A 24,178-nucleotide genomic window follows, 5' to 3' on the forward strand; every position below is an offset into this window, starting at 1 on the left:
TTAGGAATGTACCGTGTTCTCTGTGACAGAGCCACCTCCAGTGCCTATAAAATTTCGGGAGTTAGCCGATGGCAGGGAAGGCTCTGCCTCAGGGCTTGGTATCTCTTCTTTGGTGTCTCCCACCACTGACTCCTGTGAACTGGTCTCCGGGCTGGACGCTGCCTGGAAGCTGGGCTCAATGCTGAGGGGCTCACTGTTCTGCAGGGGAAGCAGGGCCCGGTGCCGCATCAGGCTGTCATCGCTGTTCTGGGCTTCCAGGGAGTTCCTGCGCTTGGCGTTCCTGTTGGCCATAGCGTTCTTCTGCGGCTCCTCAAAGCTCAGCGACAGAGTGACCGTGCCACTCCCAAAGCTGACTTTTTGCTTGCACCCACGCTGCTGCTGGCGCTGCCGCTCTGCGGAGGCCGGTAGAGGAAAAGGGTCTTCATGATTGCTCTTGCTACTGATGGAGGACGAAGGGGTGGAGCCGGTGGAGCCCCCCAGGCTGTTGGAGCGCTTTCGTGACACGTTGCTCCGTCTCAGCGTGGCCCGGGCGGCCACCTTGAAAGCATGGGCAGCAGTGCTGCAGCGCACCTCCTCGATTGTGTTGCGGGAGGGCTTGAAGAGGATGATGTAGACTTTGTTGAAGAAGATGCAGGCCAGGAGCCCAAAGCTGGCAGCCAGTATCGCAATCACCTCCACGGCAGAGACGAACTTACCGTATGTGCTAGCATAAGCAGGGATGAAGGAGATCCAGACGATGAAGAAGATCAGCATGCTGAAGGTGATGAACTTGGCCTCGTTAAAGTTCTCAGGCAGCTTTCGAGACTTGAAGGCAAAGAAGAAGCAGATGGCTGCCAGGAGGCAGGTGTAGCCAATGAGGAATCCAAGGGCCATCAGGGAGCCTTCATGGCAGGTGATGAAGATAATCTCATCCTCCAGTTCATGGTTTCGGTAACTGGATGGTGGGGCTGTGTAAAGCCAAATCACACAGATGACAATCTGCACGAACGTACACAAGAAGACCAGGAGGAACTGGAGGTTGAGGCCCCACCACTTTCGGTGGAGGCTTGTGGGGATCTTTGCCTCGAAGACGAGCAGGACACGGTTGGTTTTCACCAGGATGCAGGAGATGCAGAGGACAAAGCTGATGCCAAAAGCTGGCTGCCGCAGACGGCAAGTCCAGTTCTGGGGCTCGCCAATGAAGAACAACGAGCTGGAGAAGCAACAGAGCAAGGAGAAGAGGAGGAGGTAGGACAGCTCCCGGTTTGTGGCCTTGACGATAGGTGTGTTGCGAAACTTGGTGAAGACTCCCAGGACAAAAGAAGTCAAGAAAATTCCCAGCACAGCAAAGAGAGTCAGAGCGATCCCAAAGGGCTCGGTCCAGGACAGAAACTCTATCTGCTTGGGGATGCAGGACGTGTGGTTCTCATTGGACCAGTAATCCTCAGGGCATTTGTCACAGGCACTTGCATCTGAAAAGGAAGTGACAAGGAGAGGGAAGGTTTGTCAGAATGAGAGGCTGAAATGTGGGATGACATATATGGCAGCTACGCACCGGCCTTCATCTTCTATACATGGGGTGTTCCCTTCAGGTGTCTGCGCGTTCCTAGAATCATATGTTGGTGTCTCAGAGTGTTTTACACTGAAACAACCAGCTTCCCATGGGCTATATAGCAAAACTCAAAGCATGCTGAGTTCCAGCTTAAAAAATGTCCTGCCCCTGCACTCGTATTTTTGGAATCCATTTATTGGCAAAACTTTGAAAACTTTGATTGCTATTGGCTGTTACACAGGCTCTGTTCCTCTCTCTTTCCTGTTCCTTCATTTTTATCATTTACTGTCTGTCTTCCTACCACTCACGCTTCTACCATCATTTGAAACATCCTGCCTGCTTCTATTACAGGGAAAATTAAAAACGTGCTTGCCTCCTTAAGTGCTTTGAGAGCCTATTTCATATTCCACGGAGGCGAGTCTTACAAGTGTTTAAATTGCTCTTCCCTGAAGGCAGGCAATGCCCTTGACTCCCATCACACTCTCATTTCATGTTGGAACATCAGGGGAAGATGTGTCTTAACGATATCACTATCCCCACACCCAGCAAGTCATCCCACTGATACTTGCAAAGGAAAAATTGATGCCTCCATCTCTTTCCTCTACATGAAACTAATTGTGCCTACTGGGATGGCGATGTATGTCTCCAATGGCTGCCAGGATCAAAAGGCAAGGACCTGCTGCTTCTGCTCCTCTTCTTCAACCCAAATGGGTCTTGTGCGCCAAGTGGGGAGGGTCATGACTCTCTTGATGGCAGTGAGTTGGAAGTCACAACCTACCTCAGCCTTTGGGATCCCAGGGGGGCAGCAATGGGCTGCAGTGGGTTCTGGGAACAAACATTCAGAAACCTCCTTTAGTAGCAGCCTCCCTCTGAGCTTTGCATCTGAGCATGGACAGAGACTCAAAGCATAGCTCCCAGAGCACAGCTTGATGCTAAAGAGAAAGACAGAAGTGCCCACTAACAAGGGCAGAGGATTTCAAGCTCTCTCATTCTGGAGGGGTTGTTGGAGGGAGCATCCGTGACCCAATATGATACTCCTTTCCTAATGACTGGTTGCCTCACCTAAGCTGTTCATGTGAAAAACTTGCACTCAATGCAAAAGCTGTCAGAAGCTCCCATCACCACATGTCATTTCGTTTACGTCCATTCACCTGATTAATTTTATTTTTCTTGTGCCTTTTACCTGGAAGCCTATTGCAAACTGCAGGCGAGGCAGAGCCAACTTCACGTAGCAAGGAACTAAACCACTTCTGCCAGAGACAGGGGCAGCTATTGAGCACTGCATCCTAAAGACACGCTTTCACTGTTGTCTTGAGCTGACTTAGAGACCCTGCTGCCACTGAAGGGAGTAAACCAGATCTCCCTCCTCCCCCATGGCTCCTCATTCCTGCCCCCTCCTTTGTGTTAGCGCTACAGGTCGTGCAGCCTCTCCTTCTAGCTGGAAATTCAACCTGCCAAGAGTTTGTTTTCAGGAAGACCAGAGACCTGATCCAACTCACTCTGGTTGCATGAGTACCAGCGCTGCTCCCAGACAAAGGGTAGGAGCAAAGAGCCAGGAGAGGACACAACAGATTGTCTCATTCTGTAGCATCGCTGTCTCAGCTGGATGAGACTGGTTGTAAAAGTACTCTCTATGCCTATAAAACTGGCAAGCATAGGAAATAAAGAGCATTACTGTCAGCTGAAATAGCAGCAGGAAACTGTGGAGTCAGAAGGCAGTTGCCCCCTCAGCCCCACAAATTTCACCAGCTCACCGGTGCTAGCTCCCAAAATAATGTGAAAAATGCCAAAAGATCCCTATTACACATGACCAGAATTGCTTCTATTTAATTTGAAGATGCTACTCCTAAGCATCCAAGCATGTAGTACTATATGTTCATGCTAAAAAATTATCATTCCTGTCTGATAGGACACAAATTAGATTCTCCCAAAGGAGAACACTTGTTCAGTTTTGCAAGCAGCTTACTGACATTTGCATCTCAGCCACGGTCTGCAGCGTGCACTGGGACCAGTGCTGCTGGAGAGGGTGTGAGGAGATCCCGAGCGCTCTGCAGTGTGGAGGGAACTGCTGTTCTGAAAGGATTTCCTTGCATTCATTACCCTGGGGATGCCCAACACTAATGGTGTTGGAAATTGAGAATTGTTCAACCAGTTCTAAAACTGAGGTTACCTTTTCCCTCCACTGCGGAACCTGAGTGGCCTGATCCATGCTCCCACTGAAATCAACAAAAAAGATGTCCATGGGTGTTGGATAGGACCCAGAGATTCTGGTCCCTTGCAGTGCCAGTGCTCAACATAAGCTGTGGTTGGTGACCCCATAAAGGGAGATACTCCTCTCTGCTTGTGAAATCAGGGATGGAATGGACTTTATTTCTTCGTAAAGCATGAGATAATACCCTGACAACATGAGGAAAAGATGGAGTAAGACAGACAGCTACAGAATTTAGGATTAGGGTAGGGAGTGTCTCCTTCCTTCAGGTTTTGGAGGAACAAAAGCTACAGCTACACTGCAATGGAGTTTGCTTGTGGCTGCCTGAGAGGCTTCCTATATGCAAGTCCTTTTTCAAGTTCTCTGCCTTAATTTTCCTAGCTCAGAGCAGAAGGGACAAGCAGGTTTAGCAGAAGACACCACCTGAGGACCACCGAACTCAACTCCTGTAAGCTTTTCAGAAGCCCCTCCAAACTTTCTGTGAAGCCCGCCGGCAAGGCAGCCTCCGGGTCAGCACTGCAGGGAAGCGACTTCAGCACAACTGCAGGTGATGCCCAGAGGGCTCACACAGCCGACTGCGAACCCCAAAAGCAGCTCTGTGGGTATTACCTGTTTCATCACTGTACTCCCCGTCGGGGCAGTCCACACACTCGAAGCAGCAGGTGGGCTCTCCCTCAATAATGCCCTTCCTGGTACCCGGGAGGCAGTCCCTGCTGCAGTTAGAGAAAGGCACCTGCAAGAAAAGAGCCCGAGAAGGGTTAATGGTGGCAATGTCCCACATACATACAGCCTTCCTACAGCACGACCTCAGGCATACGCCAAGGGTGTTATTGCTTGATTAGCGCGCTGGATGGAGAGCCTCAGAGGCTCACCTCTTTGTTCCACAGAACAGACACATTTTGCACAATAGTTGTTCCCCAACCCACTGCAGTGATAATTTGTTTGAAAGAACACATCAAGGGATGTTGGGAAGATCAGCAGATGTTTGTAAACCCTACTGTGTTGTGGGCACTGCAAACTGGTATGTGACCCATGATACACATAGCAGAAAATGGTTATTAGATGATTAAAAGAAAATACAATTAATCTCTCTTGTTCCAGTATTTAAAGGATGGCTACAAAGAAGATGGGGACTCCCTTTTTACAAGGAGTCACAGGGAAAAGACAAGGGGTAATGTGTACAAGTTACTCCTGTGGAGATTCCGATTGGACACAAGAGGAAAAATTTTCACATTGAGAACAATCAGCTATTGGAATAATCTCCTAGTGAAGTGGTGGATTGCCCAACATTGGACACTTTTAAGATTCAGCTGGACAGGGTGCTGGGCCATCTCGTCTAGACTGTGCTTTTGCCAAGAAAGGTTGAACCAGATGATCCTTGAGGTCTCTTCCAACCTAGCATTCTATGCTTCTATGATTCTAGTGGCAGGAATTTGAGTCAGCCTTGGAGATGATGGGGTCTGACTGCTGATCCCCTGCCCCATATATTGCATATTGACTGCTAATGATTTATGGGAATTAGAATAGTTTATTGAAACCTAGTTCTTCCTGTTCTCCTGAAGACCTTCTCCAACCCAGAAACAAAAAAGGTAAATTAACTAAACAAGAGGAGTTTTCATATGAAAGAAAGTCCCTGTTTTTAGAACACTGAGCATCTAAAGATGCAAATCAGCAGCTATATGCAGATCCAAAGGCTTCCAGACTTCTGCTGCTGCAAAAGATTGGCTGAGCATTTATGCTGGGCATAGTCATATCCTGGCAGTAAGTGCTCGCACGGACATGCTCACCGCATGCCTAACTCACACCGACAACAAGGAGTTCAGCATGAAAAGTGGAAGCCTGGGCTTTTTTTTTTACACAGAAGCACAACCTGAGGTTGAGCTTACCTTTTCCCAACTAAATTGGGGAAAGAGAGCTGACACAGAACATGGCTTTCTCAGTCTCAGGGGAGTTAAACCCACAATTTCCACTGCTGGCAAAGTACCATGATCTGCACATACTTAAGGGCTGCTCTGGCTGGAAGCCTCCAATTACCTCTTTGGAAGTTTGCTGCTAGTTTGCCCAGCTGCTGCTAACCTGCTGATGTCCAGGAAGCTCCTTTGTGGATGCACTTAGGCAGTGAGTCCAGGGTATGGTTTGGAAATTGCCTGTGTGCAGGCACTGACCTCAGCCACAGGGTGAGCAAGCCCTTGGTAGTGGCAACTCCAAGTGGAGATGCTCATTTTGTAACTCCGCTATTCATCTGCAGCTGAGAGCAGTCACCATTGCCTGTCACTCTGAAGTCTAGTTGCAGCGTAGTTTGGAAACACTGTTTCTAAACTGTTAATCAGGATTGCATAATTAATTGGACAGATACAGGGCAAATCCCTGCAGCTCCCCATTTGAAGCATTCTTTGCTGTTAATACCTATTGCTATTAATACAGTGTGCTGTTAGTACCTATTCCTTGGGACAGTCTTTCAGCAGGTTGTGCATCCACCAAGAGGACTTCATCAGTCTAGACGGTCTTTCCCTTGGCTGTCACTGATGATTTTGAACAGGGCTGAATCAAAGGCCCAACTGCTGAAGTCATGCACTGCTTCCCCATTACCTACTGAACTGATTGAGTTTCCAAGGAGGAAAATTAAATTGGTTTGGCATGATTTCCTCTTGACAAATCCATGTTGGCTTTTTCTTATCAGTTTATTATCCTCTAAGTGTTTATGAACTGTTTAATAATTTTATCAAGTCTTTTAGATTACTGAAGCTCAGCTCAATTGTGTGTAATTCCCTTGCCTCTCCTACATCTGCTTTTAAAAATAGGCATTACGATTATCCTCCTCTAGTCCTTTGAGTCATCACCTATCCTCTACATTTCTCGAAGATGAATTGCTAGTACTTTAGAGATTGCTTTGGCTGCCTTCTTAAGTTTTCTGTGGGGAATTTCATCAAGTTCTGCCAAAACAAATCTATCTATCTTACCTACTTTTTAACTTGTTCTTTTGCAAGTCTGGCCAATGCTGAAGTTCCTGTGTTAAAATTAACTACATTTAATCTTTTTTGAGGATGATGGAGGCATAGAAGGCTTCAATGAGTGAAGAACTCGCTACATCTTTGAGCAGAGCCTTTTCTCTGTAAGAAATTCAAACTCTATAAACTGGAAAAAAGCAGCAAGAGACAGAGAGATTACAAACCCCTTCCTTCACTGACACACAATTTACATGCCCTGCCATGACACTCAGTCATGAGTGTCAGTCACATTTTTAACAGTTTAGGCTAGAGAATGAAGGTGAATCTTGCACCGTTGAAGGAATTTAGACCAAAAGAACACAATTACTCAGCTTAAGTTAAAAAAATAATAAATCCTGCTTGTTGGAAGAGGTGTCAGTAGCATTTGCAATGATCAGGAGAAGGGCTTAGAATATCAGGGATTTTTAATTCCACTTGCAGTTTGGGCTCAGAGTCTCCAGCTGGGCTTAGAAAAGCTCGAGCTCAGTATTTCTGCTGCAGCGTGCTCTGCCTGACTCACACCTCCTTCAGAGAGTTCTGGATTTAAGCCATAAGTGAATCTGGGGTATCTGGAGTAATGGTAAGGTTTAACTCAGGGTGTCAGTGTATTAGGCAAGTGTAGCTACTGCAGAAGCAGTTACCTGATCTTGTCAGCCAACGTGAATAATCACCTGGAAGTGAATTGCCTTGTTCATTAATCAGGTGCTGATTTAACACGTCTAAACATCGCAGCAGGGCCTGGCAACGACATTTCTAAGCTAATGCTCCTTGTGTTACCTCCCAAGCCACAAGCCAGACGCCCCCTCAGTATCCCCTCTGGGAGCTGAGGTTTCTGTCTAGGCTGGAGTGGGCTCACCTGGCTCTTGTCCGGAGATCTCTGCACCGCATCCCTGTCACACGGGGGAGACACAGCCCTGGCTGCTAGTGGCAGTACAATTATGCTGAAAAGATCTAACACCTGCAAGAAACTGGAGAAGGACTTAGGCCTGACTAAAGTCAATGGCTACATCACGTACTTTTGAGACTGCACAGGCACCTTCTGGTAGATGAAAAAAAGGTAGCAGGTACTGGCATCTCCCACTATTTGGGCACCATGTCCAAGTTAACCTGGGAAGATTGACAGGGCTTGTTCTGTTTGGTTTGCAAGGCCAAGGGTGTGTGGAAGGCTCTGGGACATGGAGAGCAAAGCCAGCAGAAACAGCAGCAAATTTAACTAGGAGCAGGAAGAACTTCTTGATACAGAGATACTGGGAGTGGAAGAGATGGCTGTTTTCAGCACTGAAAGTACTGCACTCAGAAAATCTTGACTTAGTCAACAATCAGACTTGGGCAATGAATTTCTCATCCTTGTGGAAATGGCATTACAAAGTTCCAAGCTAACTACTTGGGCAAGAAAAAAGCATTATTTAAAGCACTAATACCGAGGCTCATGAAATGTGTAGGAGGGGAGAAGCTCGATATTTCCAGAAGCATATAATGAAGGTGTGAAAGACTAGGGCAAAGGCCACGTATACAGTAAGATGAATGGGTCTTTTAATGAGGCATGGAGCCATAATACAGGAGTGTGCAGGGTTAGTTCAAATTTCAGCTTGTGGAAACTTGGGAAATGTTGCTGTGAGGATTTAAGCACTTACTTCCTTAGAGAATCCACTCCACAGGATCTTGTTTTCATTGATAAAGAGCCTCTCCCCTTTCTTGGCATAAACGTTGTAGTGCCCAACCTCCTCAAAAACGACTGAGCCATCCTCCGGAGAGAGATGCCAATTGATTATTGAGTAATTCCCTACCAGGTCCCCAAACTCATCAAAATCCACTTGCTCTCCCATGTTATTGGTGAAATTTAAGTGGCGCAGGTGCTTGAGAACCTAGAGTGAGAGAGAGAGAAAGACCATGAATGCCTGCATGTCAGAGCCCTACCGCAGCATACATCTGCCATGGGGACAAAACTGGAAATAATCACTTTACAACAGTCTTTAATCTTTTAAAAATCACTTAATCACAGCAGTAGCAGGCTTTCTTTCACAGACATTGCATGCACATGCAGAACCTATACAAACCTTGTGGGCAGCACATGGTATCATTGCCCTCAGGGTGGACAGCACCCATCTGTAACACTTTGCTTACCGGTTTCTACCCCATCAGCCTTTTTGCATTCCTTTTTAGTCCCTTCCAGCCACCTCTGCAAGCCCGCAGCTCTCCTTCAGGGGCAGAGAACTGGCAGCAGCCACTGAAGTGTTTTGGTCCCCCACACATCCCTCTTACCCTGCTCTTGCAACCACTCTGCATAAATGCTCTCAGATGGCATCACTCATCTCTGAATGACCAATCACTCAGAAACGGTAATGGTTGAGAAACAATTCAAAATTGACTTTTGATTGAAAAACCCCAAGCCCAATGCACTTCAGTGAAAAACAACAAATCAAGCTCGTTTACCACATGGCAGGGCTGGAGAATTCATACCACTTTTTTTTTTTTGGCTCCTGTGTCCTGGTTGCATAGTTTCAAGTAATCACATTCTGCCTGTCCCCATGTGTTAACTCCTGTAATTTTCACCTCATGCCTTAAACTGTCATGTGCTGCCGACAAGAGCAATTAATCTCAGGGACAACTGCAGTTGCAAAATTCATGATCGAGATAGCCTGACAGGTAGACAAAAGAAACTGCATCATGAAGGAAAGACGATACTGGCAACTGTGATACAATTCATCCACATCGTATTTTTCTTCAAAAGTTAGTTGCTGGTTTATGCACTTAGCAGATTTTTTTTTCTCCCTCATTTAATGGATGTTTTTAGTTTCTCTGTGGAGCTCATCTACAGAAAGCTGAGGTGACTCTGAGGGCACCTGGTTGTCAGCTGTCCCTAGACCACTGTTGTTGCTGCTGTGGTTCTAGTGCCTGTGACACAGCTTGTACTCCCAGTTCTCTCTCTCTCACCTGCGGGTGCCCAAACATACATCCTGGATGGCAAAATGTAACAAGAAGCAACATGAAATCAATTTGTCTGGGCAGGCAGAGCCCTCCTCACCCCATAGACATAGAACAGACAATATTGTTTTGATGAAGTCTTTTCACCTGGAAACATAGGTACAGGGGAACAGAATCATTTCATTAATTCCTGTCAGTTTTGCTAAATTGTCTCATTTTTCTCTGTTTCCTTTTGGGATCCTCCTATCTCAAGCTAAAATCCCCAGAGCTACAGAGATACCCTCCTCTCACTGCCTATACCAATGCCAGCCTGAAAGAGTCTGGAAGAATCATAGTACTACTACGCAGGACATGGCTGGCGATACCTTGTCAGCTTTGTGTGATGCTGATGGAAGTACATCAAAATATTGCCACAGTATTCAGTCTTTGAATAATGGGTGAGATGGCGGAAGCAGGATTTTTTTCTGTCTTTCTCATCCCTGCTGGCCCTCCTCTGCAGACCAGCTTCTCCACAAGGTGTGCAGCTGCGATGATCTCACTGACGAGCTAGCAGTTGTCCCTAGAAAACCTCACCTTCTGATGGACACGGCAAAGGAAGGTGCTCTGCTCTGGCACTTTGCTGTGGAGAGCTGGGGCATTACCTGCTGTGGGGAAGAAAAGAGGAGACTGCTCCCCTCTCCTTCCTCTCGTCCCTGAGGGGCACACAGGAAGATGCTACTTGGCCAGCTCCAGCAGGGAGCAAAGCGAGAAAAGGGCAGAGGCAGCTCTGAGGTCAAAACGGGTGACACAAGATCTGCAGATCCAGAGTAGTGTCTGTACTGCGTCAACTCACTCTGGCCTCATCTGCAGTGGGATCGCAATCCTGGATATGTTAGCAGGAACTTTGTCCACCAGCAGTGGTCCCAAGCAGGGAACCTCGTTCCTCTGCAGACTCTAGCACCTACCACAGGGTGACACCTGTAGCTTTGATGTCCAGATCAGATTTGAGTTGAATGTCGAATTGCTGAGTGGAATGTCATGTTTCTCCTCACTCAAACTCAGTATCGCGCTCTCGTGCAGTACTGCAGCACTCCGCTGAATAACACTAAGGTTATCCTGACTGGGTATCACTGCTGGGTTGACTGTTATCTCTATAGACAGGAGCTGTAGACCTTGCACTTCTTTTGATTACAGTTACTATGCACATGAGGAGACAATCTTGCAAAAGCCATATTGAGGATCCTTCAGTTCAAGCCCTGCCTCTCTTGGCCAGCTGCAGCAGCAGGAGGCTGGCTGGTCTTATGGTCAGCTAGGTGAATGGTGGAGAAATTTCTGGATTCCCAGGATGCATTTTTTGGGGGGGTTTAATTTCATAACATTCATCTCAGTTAGTCTATTCCTTTGCTTTAGCTCCTGACATTAGCCTTCTTAGAAAGTAATACATACCGCTGGCTACTGGTGGGTTTTTGTAGGATTAGTTTAGCAGCATGTTTCCCTTGGTCACATGCACACTACACCTGAGGATTCAGGTTATAAAGCATTTCATGTATGAGCTGATATCTCTATCTGGTGGGTAAATATTCATGTAAAAGCACTGATCTGCACTTAATGTTGTCTTTCCCCAGGCACAGAATAGCAGCTTCAGCTATGCAGCCATAGCTGCAGAGCAGGAAAGCCCCGGTGTATCAGTTCATGCTGGAAAGATATGTGCCCTATTTAAAATCTCAAATGGAGGGGCAACGGGAACAAGAGGGGTAGCAAACCCCATTTTCTCTTTCCAGCAAACACCAAAGTTTGCCTTCAAGTCTAAATTTCTGAGGGGCAGCTTGTGAAATGGTAACTGTAGGACATGTTCCTGTTTTAGATGGTAAGAAAATCCCAGGATATCTGTGTATCATACAAGTTGTGCTCTCTACAGGATGAAAATATGGTTTAAACAGCCAAGGAATATATAAGCACCAAACTTTAAAAGAGGAAGTTGTAGACTCTGAATAACTACAGCACTCTTTTATAAGCACCAGTCTATCAATGATTAGCTAAAGGCTTTACAGTTAAAAATGTGTCACTGTGTTTTGTAACTAAAGATAGAAACATAAATACCCAGGACTCAGTCCACAAAGACTTAAAAGACCCTGCTTCAGCGAGGGCACAGCACGTGTCAGGGGTGCGTGTATTGTATCCTGGAACCAAGAGTTTACGAAAGAAGTGTTGACCTCGTGGCTTGAATACTGTCAGCAGCTGGTGGAAGCCTGCGGGGGAGAGCATTGTGCAAGCTGCTCTCTTCAGATATTTCTTTCTGTAGTTTTTCCACCCCACCCCGTCACAGGCTCCACATTGAATTACAATGTCTTTTAATTAAAACACCTATTATCAGAAAGGACTTCACTCTCCCATTATTCCTGGTAAGGCCATTCCCAGCCACATAGCATCCCATGCTTTATCCAGGCTAGATATTCTGGGTAATGCTGTTTCCACTCTTGAGGAAAGATCATAAAACCATAACATAGAGTTGTACTAGGTCAGATCAGCAGCCCATCTCCCCAGGACCTGTTTCTGACTGTGGCCAGGAGAAAATACCTACACAAGAGTAGAAGGGGACGTGATACTTTCCCAGAATACTCTCACACATTTTGCAGCTCAGTGACTTCCTGGGCCAAAGGTCTTTGTACTTGATAACCTGCAGTGGATTTTTCTTCCGTGACGTTGTGCATTTGTGTTCTGCACCTGTGCAGACTTTTCACATACACAGCCTCCTAGAGCAAGGAGATCTACCTTTTATGAGAAAAGCACTTTTTCTTGCCTGTTGGGACAGAGGAGCTACTAACCTCTTTTGATGCCCTTTGTGCTTATGTTGGAAGAGGCAAAGAACTGTTATTTGCTAGTCACCTTTTCCATATGTTTCAGGATTTTAAAAATCTTTGTCAGATCTCTCTTCAGCCACCTCTTCCCCAGGCTGATGAGCCCTATCTGACTTTGCTGCTTCTTGTAAAGAAGCTGTTCCATTGACCTTCCCCAAACTTTCCCAGTCCCCTTCATCAATTCTGACACTAGCACATGACATTGAAGCAAGAAGCACCAAGGGTTGCACCACGGGTTAATGAAGTACGCCCAGGGCACTTCAGGGCACTCTGTTTACCTCTTTGTCCCTTTTTGCAGTGTGACTGTTCCTAACAGTGCATTTGCCTCTTTTACTACTACTCAGCCAGAGCTCAGGACTCCACCTAAGGACCTGTTCAAGCTTGAAGATTTCATTTGTGATTAGTCTGAACTGACCATTTATTTTTATCCTCTGTTGACTGTCTTTCAACCCACTGTTCACCCATGTGAGGACTGAATTTGGTGACAGACTACCACAAGCTTTTTAGCAGCCTGAACATACTCCATGAAGAGGAGCTCCCTTATCCACGTACATCCCAATGCCTTTAAAGAACTTCAGAGGGTTTGTGAGGTAGGGCCTCTCTTTACAAAAGTCATGGTGTCTCCTCCTCAGTATATTCTATTTTTCCTTCCTTTTTTTTCCTTGTGGTTTTTGTTTGTTCGTTTGTTTTGTTTTGTTTTCTGGTGTGTTTTTTTTTTGTTTTTTTTTTTTTTTTTACTACAGTTTCTGATACTGTCCTCAGTCAGGTTTTGTTAGTTCCTTGGATCTCCTCTAGAACCCTTTTAGAAACTTGATGTCACATCTGTCAACTTTCTAGGCCTCAGGGCCCAAGACTGTTCTAAGTGAGGGGTTGGTAACTGCAGCCAGCACCTCAGCTACTTCATCTGTGAGTTCTGTCAGAGCTCTTGGATGGACATCATTCACTAGCACCAAAGTATGAAGGTTCATTTTGCTCTTGTGTCCCATAGCTTCTTCTACAGTCACTTCAATATCAGACAGATCCTCTACAAGTCCCCCATAAATAAACAAACTCAAGAACCTTCTCAAGTTTGTCCATAAAGAGCACATTTTTCTTCTGCTATGGCCTTTTGAAGTGATAATCTATGGCTGAACAGACACTTCTACTGATGAAGTGTTTAAAAAAGGATTTACGAGGTTTTTCTCCATTTACAGACTGTTCCTCATTCTGGGTTCTGGCCTGCCTTATTTTATCTTTACATTTACCCTGCCAGAGATTAGATCCTTCCAGTTTTACTCACTGGACATAATTCAGCTGTTTGAAGGATGCTGTCTGACTTTTAATAAACACCACTTAATACCTTTGTTTTGCCTTGCCATCTTCCTTACCTTTTCTCCACCTTTTCTTGATCTGCAGTAGACACTTACTTTGTGTCACTAGTAGAGCCAGTGGCAGGCAAAAAACCCCACTTAAATTGTAAACACTGCCAGATAATTGTGTGCGTTCATTAATGTCCAAAACGGAACTTTTCTAGTCTGGAACACAAGCCTGCTACTTGCTTGCTGCAAGCAGTGTGTACTGCCTGTACATTTTAATAGCAGCAGGACTAAACAAAAGTGGGGAAAGTCAGTGAGATACTAGGCAGGGTAAGAGCTCTTGTCTTCTTAAGTCTTAAATAAACATTGGTATCCGTATCTCCTATGGGTTGTCCTTTACTCTCTCTCAACTGTGACAGGTCCTTAAATGGTTTCCTTGCTAGGCTTCATTTTGCAGTTTCTTTCTAACATGTTTCCTCACCAGGTCAAATGGTCCTGCAAGGGGCTGAGCCTGGGCACATTACAAGTGTCTGTCCCCACAAAAGACAAGTGGTTCTCACTCCTAACATGCAGCTGCAAGGAATCCTGTCTTGACAGTTAACATACATTTTCCCACACTGAGTTTTAATTTGTGTCGACCTAACTATATCCAGGCCTGTAAAACAGTTCTGGACTGATGGGTATCAACTGTTTTTTCCCTTTGCTTTGGTAAGGTGCCCAACCTGAGAGCAGCGAACAATTACGCTTCATGGCTCAATGTGAAGATGAAAAGCTGGCAACTGTACTGAAGATAGCAAGTGCTCCCTTTCATTCTGAATTGCTGAGGCTCCATTCTCCCCTCTTGTTTTGGCTTCCTTGTCAAGCACCTGGAGAAAATATTTTTATAATTCACTTGCTAGCAAAGCTCTGATTTTTACTGTCTATACCAATGTTTAATTCCTGCTGCATTCTCTACTTTGGATTATCTTGTTCTGCCTGTTTTTTATGTAAGGGCAACTTGTAGGCTTTCCCAAAGGCAGTGCTGTCATCACAGTATCCATCAGTTCTGACACAGAGGACCTAGCAGGCAGGGAGGCACTGACCATAGCCCCCTGGGTCAGTAATACCTGTTTCCAGAAGCTTGAGATGGGGGAAGATGAAATGCACCCAGCTCTTATGCCCAAAGCTTTCTTCTTGCCTTCAGGAGCTGAACTGTCCTTCCCCTCCTATAATCTCTTCTCCTCCCCTGCTGCTCATTGTGCACTGACGGGGACAAGATGTAGTGCTGATGTTTTTTTTAAAACCAAGATGCCAGGATATGCCAACACCGTTAATCTCGCCTTTTACTGAAGGCCATTCAGAAGATAACAGAGCTCTTCAGCCAGCGGAAGATATGATTCATTACCGTGCACCACTTGCAACATTCCACCTAAGCTGGCTGGTTTCTATTGGTTTTCTGCTCTGAAGAAGTGACTGCTAATACTGTTTATCCACCGTAACCCAGGTGGAGGAGTTGAAAAGGACCCAGGAACAGAGCTGGGATTCTCACTGTAAATGCCTCACAACAAAATGGGATGTCTTTTCGTTACACGTGTCCAGCCCCATGCACAAGAAGTGCCTGCTCTGTGGTTGGGATACTGGGCACTTCATGCCAAAGTAATGAAGACCACTCATCACCTACTGTACAAGGACTGTACTGTCCTCCAGGATTGAAACTGTCAGCTTGGTAACAGTGCAGATCAACGAAGGGAGATAAACTCTGGAAGAAGGGCTGATGTCAAAGAGTTGAAGAGAGAGAACACTGATAGTCAGCCAGAGATTCATTTTCAATACTGCAAAGGAATTCTGGCAGGATGGGGTCAACATCCCAGCTCTGGTGAAATGCTAGATCTGCCGGTGACTTGAAAAACAGGGTGAAAGAAAGAGTTCAGTTCAAGACTCAAGAATAGCTGTACAAAGGCTGAGAATAACTCGAGAATGTTCAAAGTTGTTATGCTTTGGTAAGAACTGGTTGACATCCTTGTAAAGCTAGGCAGGTCAATGGAGAGCACAACTGAAGGCTAAATGTGTATGACAAGTACAATGTGCCATCTGTTGTGACTAATAATTATGCTATTCATAATATTTATTGGAAACGAAATTAACTAAACACTCAAGACAAAGCCCAGTTCATTATTGTAGGCAGCTCAGTAAAACCACGGTGCACTATGCAGTTGAAAGAGCCAACAAAATATTAGAGTATGAAAGTAAGAAAGAAAATTACACTGAAAATATGATGCCAATATGGACAACAATAATACAGTTTCCCCTGGAAAATGCAGTTAGTTCTAGTCACTTGATCAGAAAAGAAGAATTAGATTAAAGTAAGATTAGAGAGGTCCAGAGGTGGTGATGATAGCTCTTAGACAGCTGGTCTGACTTCCATTTGAAAAGAAATGAAAGTGCAGGATTATTTATCTGTTTATGACACACACAGTGATTTGTGTGGAGAGTTGACATATTCTTACAGAGACCCCTGCAAAGCCAACTGACTTTATTCAGGTCTCTAGAGAAGTACAGGACATCAGGCTACCATGACAAGATGTGCTGATTGGCATATTTTAACTGATCATTGGTTTGGTTTCGTTCTGCTTCCATCATGAATATGATGACATCCTCAGGCAGTGGAGATATGGCTCTCTCCCCCTCTTATTGACCAGTGCCCTCTGCTCAAGGAGGGGCAGCAGCGGTGCTGACGTGGACACCCATGCATACATTTTGCTTTTTCTTTGTGAGAGAGAAGCAGGGCCTCCGACAGAAACTTGCAGAAATTGGGAGAGGGAAGAATTCAGATGGACTGTGTTGGGAATACCTCACTTGCTGCTAAGTGGAAGGTGCTTGGTGCTTCCTTTGGTGAGCGCTCAGTCTGCTTGGGAACCGATGAAGCCTAGAGTCTCCTACGACAAGGAGTGCTGGGACTGCCTGTAACTGGGCTAGATAGGTTAGCTTACGTAGTTTTCTAGCCAGCAACCAAGGGACACTGCTTTACTGATTCAAAATTGCAGCAGCTTTGACGCTTTCTTGACAGTGAAAGGTGACAGAAGTAACAAATTAATAGCTGCTACAACAGTAGGAGCAAGTCACTTACTTAAACCAAAAATGTCAAAGGCATGCATTTCAAAATGGGACTTGATATAAAACGGGACTAATCTGATTTAGAGTCAGATTTACTACAGTACTATATTTACAAGGATGTCCAGAAAGAACTCAAAACCACAAGCATAGTGTATTGCACAACAGAGGCTGCACAAGTCAGGTCTAACTGAGATACTTTAGAAAATCCCATTCGGTATTTACTGGTGTTTGCAGATGCCCGAATGCCATTACAGAACTGGGTCTAAAATGCTTCAGAAAGACCTGTCTGCTGAGTCACAGAGGTTCCTAAAGGAATCAAGAAATGATCTTACAGTATTTTGCCATTGCATGGCTGGTTTTCCAGACTGATTTAATTATCAATTAGGAGGTCACAGGACACAGTAAGGATGCAACCAGAATATTTTGTTTCCTGAAGGTCCTCCAGAGCTCATTCTGGCCGTGTGCACACCTGCTGTTCTAAGTGCACTTCTCTATAGAATGCAAGCGCTGAGCTTGTATTGCTTAATGCAAAGCCTGATAGCTAACACCACATCGCTTAAGCATGCTATGATAAAGGATAATGATATTGCTAAGTGTGGCATGAGTGAAAAACATAGCAAGAAAGTTTTCATGTGCTTGGTCTTGACTGGATCCACGTGATACATGAGGAAGTAAACAGAGTGGGAATATCCTCTGCATATATCTCAACTACAGGATTTTTTGAAACCAAAGACTTACATAGGAAAACATCATATGAAATCCAGTGAACTGAAATTCAGTGCAAATATGTTTCTTAAAGTCAAAGTAAAAAGCGTGACCTTCAAGTCACAGTTCCATTTTAATTGTAGTTACTTTTTAAATGGGAAAACGAAGAAACGCTTAATTTTGAGTCTGTCAAAATGCTTGTTTGGACAGTGTTGTTTCAATTAACTGCAATTAGTGAGTTTGACTAACTCCAGGGAGAAGAGAAGTGACAAAAGAGCTTTTTCCGCTAACGTTTTCTCCTTTCTCTGTTTTAAATTAAGATCCAGCTGTATGACGGTATGCCTATATATTTGTATGGCCCAATGCCTGATATTGTACTGTCAGTTCCTTAGACCTGAAAATCCTTCCTACAAGTAACTTCAGGAGATAAGGTGTCTGGAGTAGCCTTGGTCCCAGTTCAGTTCCATCCCAAAGAGACTTCATCTGATCTACTGACTGCAGTAGACTTCTTCTGGACAAAAATGGCTGGAGTGACAGCATCTGTCCCCTCCTTACAAATACTGTGAGCATTAATGCAGTTCCTAGACAAAAATCATGGTTGTGAAATGAAAAATAATGTCTGTGGAGAATCCCTAGATGTGGAATATAATGCTATACAAAATCAAGCACGCTTCTGACTAGTCTCGGCCCCAGTGACGTAGAAACGTAGGCCAGTGATGACAGAGTTCTCTGCACCCAGCAGAATGGAGAAAATCCATCAACAAGCTAGAGGAAAGGACTGAATGACTGTACCCCATGCATGATAAAGCCATTATCAGTTCAGAAATTTTGGCTGTGTTCATTAAAATAAAAGCTCGTTAATTAAGGGGTAATGATGTGTTGCTATCCTCATTATACAAGTAAAGGTCAAACAGCAATATTTATTATGGCGTGCTCTAAAAGCACTAATCCAACACAGACCATTCAAACAAGGCTTCAAAATACAAGTATTATAGTAACACAAGGTAGAACATAGAAAAACCTGGAGAACAAAGTGGAAAAAATCACCAGGCAACATATTAAGAAATTTCTTGAACATATTAAAATTGAAAGGTGTCGTGTATGCCAGATCATCATGACGTAAGGCTGTAAGAGACAGCTAAAGAGGATGGAAAGCTAAAGAGACAGGTAAGGAGGAGCAGGAAAGCTAAATGAATGGTATGTTATTGTCCTTGCTATCAGAAAAAAAACCCTGGACATTCTTATCCCAAGGGCACTTGTTTTGGAGCCATAATGTGACATTAATGGAGGTAGAAGGTCCTTAAAAAGAGATTAGAGAAGAGCCTGAGCAATTTAAAGTGGATCTAAAAGGCTGACAGAACCAGACAGTTCATCACAGCGCTCCACAAGCAATAAAAAGAGCGCTAATACAGTAGGTTTATGATATATGCATAAAAATGCCACTGGCTTTGAATGACAAAGTCAATATGCTGTCTAATATTATTCCACAGCAATCCCAATCCATCTTTCTCGTACACGTGCCCGTGTAACGCAGTCCCAACAGTGTGCCTGAAGTTTCCCCTCGTGTCAGTCCGTGCAGGGCATGAATCCGAGCTAACCCCTCTCTTCCAGAGGCTTGTATTTTTGCTCTGTGGGCTGCAACAGCTGCCGAGCAACAACCGTATCGTAAAAGGCAGAGGGATGTCCTCTGTAACCAAAGGCTGGTTAGCCTGACATCAATCCCAGGTAAAAGAACGGGAAAACAAGAGGCTTGGGTTGAGGATCAATTAATACAAAATTGTAGGACAGAAACATGATTGCTGCCAGTCAATAAGGCTTTCAGGAATAAGAGATCTTGTTAAATCCAAGTTCGGTTGGCAAACACACCCTTTTAGAAGTGAAATATCTGACCTCTACATTTAATGTAAAGCATCCATTGATGGATCAAGAATTGCCCAACTGATTTGTAAAAACAGGTATCTGTTAACAGAGACAGATCATCAGTTCATGGGGAATTCCTCCAGCCATGGTAAACAACTCACTGTTATCCAATCTGTTCATCAGTACTCTGGCAGCAAGTACAAAAGCGCTGTTGGGAAAATTTGCAGAAAATGCATGGATTAACATAATTGTAAATAATAATAAAGACAAAATATTTCCCCCGGATTGCTCTCAAACATCTGTGTTTAATACAGTGAAATTCAGACTTATGCATCAAGGCATAAGAAATTCAAGCCACGGGCACAGAAAGGGACCGCATCCTGCAAAGTACTACTGGCAACTTAATGCGACCTTTCCATTGCATGCTGTGGCAAGGAAGGCTAATGTGACTTGTGCGCGTATAAATGAGGAAGTAATAAGTGTATGTAAATGTGGGGGATTTTTTCACTGTCTAGCTGTGCTGAGGCTGTTAAAGCAATACTGAATATACGCCAAAAAGAAGGACAAGATACAAGATGAGGGATCTGGGGTTGTTTAGCCTGGAGAAGAGGAGGCTGAGGGGAGACCTTATCACCCTCTACAACTACCTGAAAGGAGGTTTTAGAGAGATGGGAGCTGACCTCTTCTCCCTGGTGACAAGTGATAGGACAAGAGGAAATGGGTTCAAGTTATGTCAGGGCAGGTTTAGATTAGATGTTAGGAAGCATTTTTTCACTGAAAGGGTTATTAAACATTGGAATAAGCTGCCCAGAGAGGTGGTGGATTCACCATCCCTGGAGGTGTTTAAGAAAAGGGTAGATGAGGTGCTTAGGGACATGGTTTAGGAGTGGTGGTGTTTTTATCAGGGTAGGTTAATGGTTGGACTTGATGATCTTAAAGGTCCCTTCCAACCTCACTGATTCTATGATTCTATGATACAGAAATAAAGCAGAAAACATAACTTATGACTAAAACCCCACTCTGTTTAAATTATCACGATAAGACTGAAGAATAATTTGATCAATGTGCATATATACCATATGGAGAAAAATTATGAGTACTTCATCTGGACTTTTAAATGTAATAGAGCAAGGCCAAGCAAGGACCAATGAAACTAAAGGTCAGTTAAATCCCAACTAGAAATAAGACACGGTCTGTGACAAGAGATGTGACCTGCCATGGATTATACTAATAAAAAAAGGTCTTCTAGTCAGCATGTCGTTGGAGAAAATAAATCTTGCTAAACCCAAGTTTGACTGGCAAACACAGCCCTTCAGAAGTGAAATTCCTAGACTTTACATCCAATGTGAAGCATCCCTTAGCTTCATCAAGATTACTTTCCCGAACGTGGCATAAATTTACATAGTTTATTACACAAAGGATTTCAAACTGTGGGATCATTTGGAAAGTGACTCCATTTGAACATTTTTTAGGTTCCTATTAAGGTTTTGTGGAGACAGATGGCCTCTGGACAGACAAAGGCAATGGTATAGGTACGGTGAGAGCTGTCAGTGCCATTAGATGGTATTTTGTATTGTACTTTGTATGCTGCTGTCTTTACCTACAGCTATGATATGAAAGAACCATCATGGCCACCTAGTCTAGACTTAATATCATAATTGCTTTGTTTTTCATTTGGAACAAGTATAACATGGAGAAATCCATTGGGTACAATGACCCAGGGTGCTGTGTGTACTAACGGTGAAGGATCCATTGGCAGAAATCCTGACTGAGTAAACAATATTTTAATGCTCTTGGGAGCTCATCGTACAGCACAATAACTGTTATGGTGAAGTATCTAAAAGTTTAAGATAGGTCTCTTTTTATTAATTTAAGTCTAAATTTAATATTAAATAATACATAATTAATTGTCCAATTAGAAAAGCTAATAATAGAGCCAATGGTTATCCTACAAGCTCAGTGTTTTCAAGTATCGTAATTCACATATAATGTCTTGCATAATCAAAATCCGACTGAAATGTCTTTTCTGGAAGGTGTTTAATGCCATCTCTACCCAGCTCTATAGAGAACGAATCCGTGTATGGGTCTCTCTGCACCCATTTGCTGTCACTTTTGTCTAAGAGCCCTTCATGGATCAGTCTCTTCAAATTCCCAAAAAGGTCTGAAACTGCATCCTGCACAGAACACTGCTGATATTGATTTGAAGAACTGTGCCTTTCTCTAGGCTGGGATGAAGTCATAGCTTTTGACTGTAAATTCTTTCCTATTTGGAACTATAGGATGAATTACTTCAATGCTTAGGTAAGCTGCCTCTCTCTGTTAGAATGAGAACCAGCTGATACTGCATACCTGGCATCGTTTCTTTTAACAAAACAATGGTCATTCATCAAACCTGAGTTCAAACAATCTATTTGAGAACTACTTTCCATTTAGGAAAGAGTCTTAAAGCTTCCTATAGTCATACTGAATTGACTGAACTCATGCAACCGTTTCAGACATTTAGAATGGGCATCTGTGGCAAGCACAGTCATAGGCCCCATCAACGGTCAACTAATGTCCCAGTGGATTCACTGTTACCCTGTTTGGGCACAGGCTCCACTTGGCTATTAGCTTAAAACTGTTTTTTCCATTTCCTTTATCAATGTAAGTCTTGGCCAACAAAGAAATGTCATATCAAGGCTTTGATTTCTACAGTTTCTAAATAACCCTCATGTAATTCCTCCTAGAGACACAAGTCCTTTCTGAGCAAAGTATTGCTTATGCTCCAGGGGGGAGATCAGTCTTTTAATTCTACAAGGCAAAAAGGTCCTTTATATGCCATAAAAGGTAATTTGTTCTCCTTTCTCCAAACTTCACCGACTGTATGGAGCAACACCAGTCCTTCATAGCGCATGAAAGTTCACTTTGGGGATAAGACTATGTGGCTGGTTAGTAAAGCGTCTGTGAAGATGGCTGACCACCCAGAAAGAAAAGGAAAAACAAACTGTGCTATGATTACCATGCCTTTGAAGTTAGCTTCAACCCTACCTTGGGATAAATGGAAATCAGCCAAGTCAGAGGAATGATTGTAACGTGAAACTGAATTTTTGATAAGTCCATTTGTTTCCTCACCTCACTTTCTGAGTGCCTTTAGGGGGCTCTAAAGGTGCCCTTTGTCACCAGCTCCATTTGTGAACAGCATCAGGAAAGGTCAGTCCTAGGTGAAATTTTACATCCTTTTGTGCAACAAAGACATACTGTGTCTTAGTAAAAGATACTGATGTCTTGGTAATTCAAGTGATAATTATTGTCTTAAGTTGCTACAGACAGAGATGTTATATGAGCATCTCATGGAGCCTTCCCTAAAATTCCCAGGTCCAATGTAGGCTGAAAAACTGACTTCTTTTCCCCAAGTGACAAAGGTACAAATAAGCTTCATAAATATTAGGAAACACTTCTTTTCAAATACAGCTTTTGTTGTAATGCAGCATATAAGTGACTACATTAAAAATTACTTTTATGAAAAATTCAACGTGTTTGGGGGGTGAGCAGGACTACTGCACTTTTTTTTCATCAGGCAGTGTGTACTACCCTGATTCAGAAGAATCTCAGCCATTTTCTACCAAGTAATTAATAACCACAACTCCTTACTTCACGACATAGAGGTTGTGTATTTGCTGCGTGCAGTTTGTTCACCCTTCTTCTAGCAACCCTGTTTGGGTGTTGGTTTTCTGGTGCATTTTCTACTGGTGACGTTACAGGCCTGACCCCCCCTTTAGTAAGGTTCAGTTAAGTATTTCGTCTTTTAGTTGCAGAGACATCTAAATAATACTCCATTTATTGTCTGATTAGTTGCGGACCTCACAAATGATGTTCTCAGCTGACAGCAAGTTGTTATCTCCAAACTAATGAATAAGTGATCATCTGTTATTGCCCTTGCAGCAAAATAGCTGTGTTTGCTCTATTGACCCACACATTTCTGTGTGTGGCTCAAATTGTCAGCCTCTCAATTTGGTCTCCCACAACAAAGGCTCACTGGTGAAATGCTTGCTTTCTGTTCATAATAAATACATCTCCGGTGCATTTGTGATGCAGACTAGGTGAGGTTTTGCAGTTGCCTGATATTCATCACCTTACCCTGTCTTCATTGCAGTTCTTCCCAAATGACTAATTTTCACACCAGCCTCAGTTAATACCTGTTCTGATACTGTTTCCTTCTCTATGCCACAAAGCAGCTGTTTTCCATACACCACTTTAATTGTTCAGACAAGCCTATATAGTTCAACAGACACAAATTTGATAAGATAAGCCCTTAGGCTCAAAGGTCGGAGAGACACATGTCATCTAAGGCATCATTCACTTCTTTAAAGCCTTGCAGAATCAATTTCCAGCCAGCCAGACATACCTAAATGTAAAGTTGGAGAAGGCACCAATCCATTTTTACCTCTTCATAATGCATATCACCAGCACAGAGGAAGGAACTGTTGGCTGGTAGGTGTGCAGGTGTAATAAAAGACTTTAGGTGTTGCTAGGTGAAACCAATTTGTATTTCCTTTTATTTTGTGGAACAGCATATGGCGGCTTTTCACTGAGTCTGAGGTCAATCAGATTTCTAGGCATAGAATAATTTACACAAGCCTGTCTTTAACCTGCTAATCATGAGGACAGCACATTTTTCTGCCTATGCAGCATGCTTTGCCTTGGTGCCTAGAAGAGCTATCTCAGTTTTCATTCATGAACCTGCCAAAGTTCACAGC

At 43.9% G+C, this 24,178-nt stretch overlaps 1 protein-coding gene across 1 annotated transcript in view; it reads right to left on the bottom strand.

Annotated features, from left to right (window-relative positions):
* CASR (calcium sensing receptor) overlaps positions 1-24,178 on the bottom strand; it is a gene marked incomplete at both ends in the record, with an annotated part of 41,823 nt that continues 17,645 nt past the window's right edge. Inside the window, 3 exons of the mRNA XM_082498407.1 lie at positions 1-1,451; positions 4,350-4,473; positions 8,362-8,592. Coding sequence (XP_082354533.1) covers positions 1-1,451; positions 4,350-4,473; positions 8,362-8,592 — 1,806 coding nt within the window. The remainder of the gene's footprint in view (positions 1,452-4,349; positions 4,474-8,361; positions 8,593-24,178) is intronic.

Source organism: Vanellus vanellus (assembly GCF_965231255.1).
Source record: "Vanellus vanellus genome assembly, chromosome: 1".
Lineage (NCBI taxonomy): Eukaryota > Metazoa > Chordata > Aves > Charadriiformes > Charadriidae > Vanellus > Vanellus vanellus.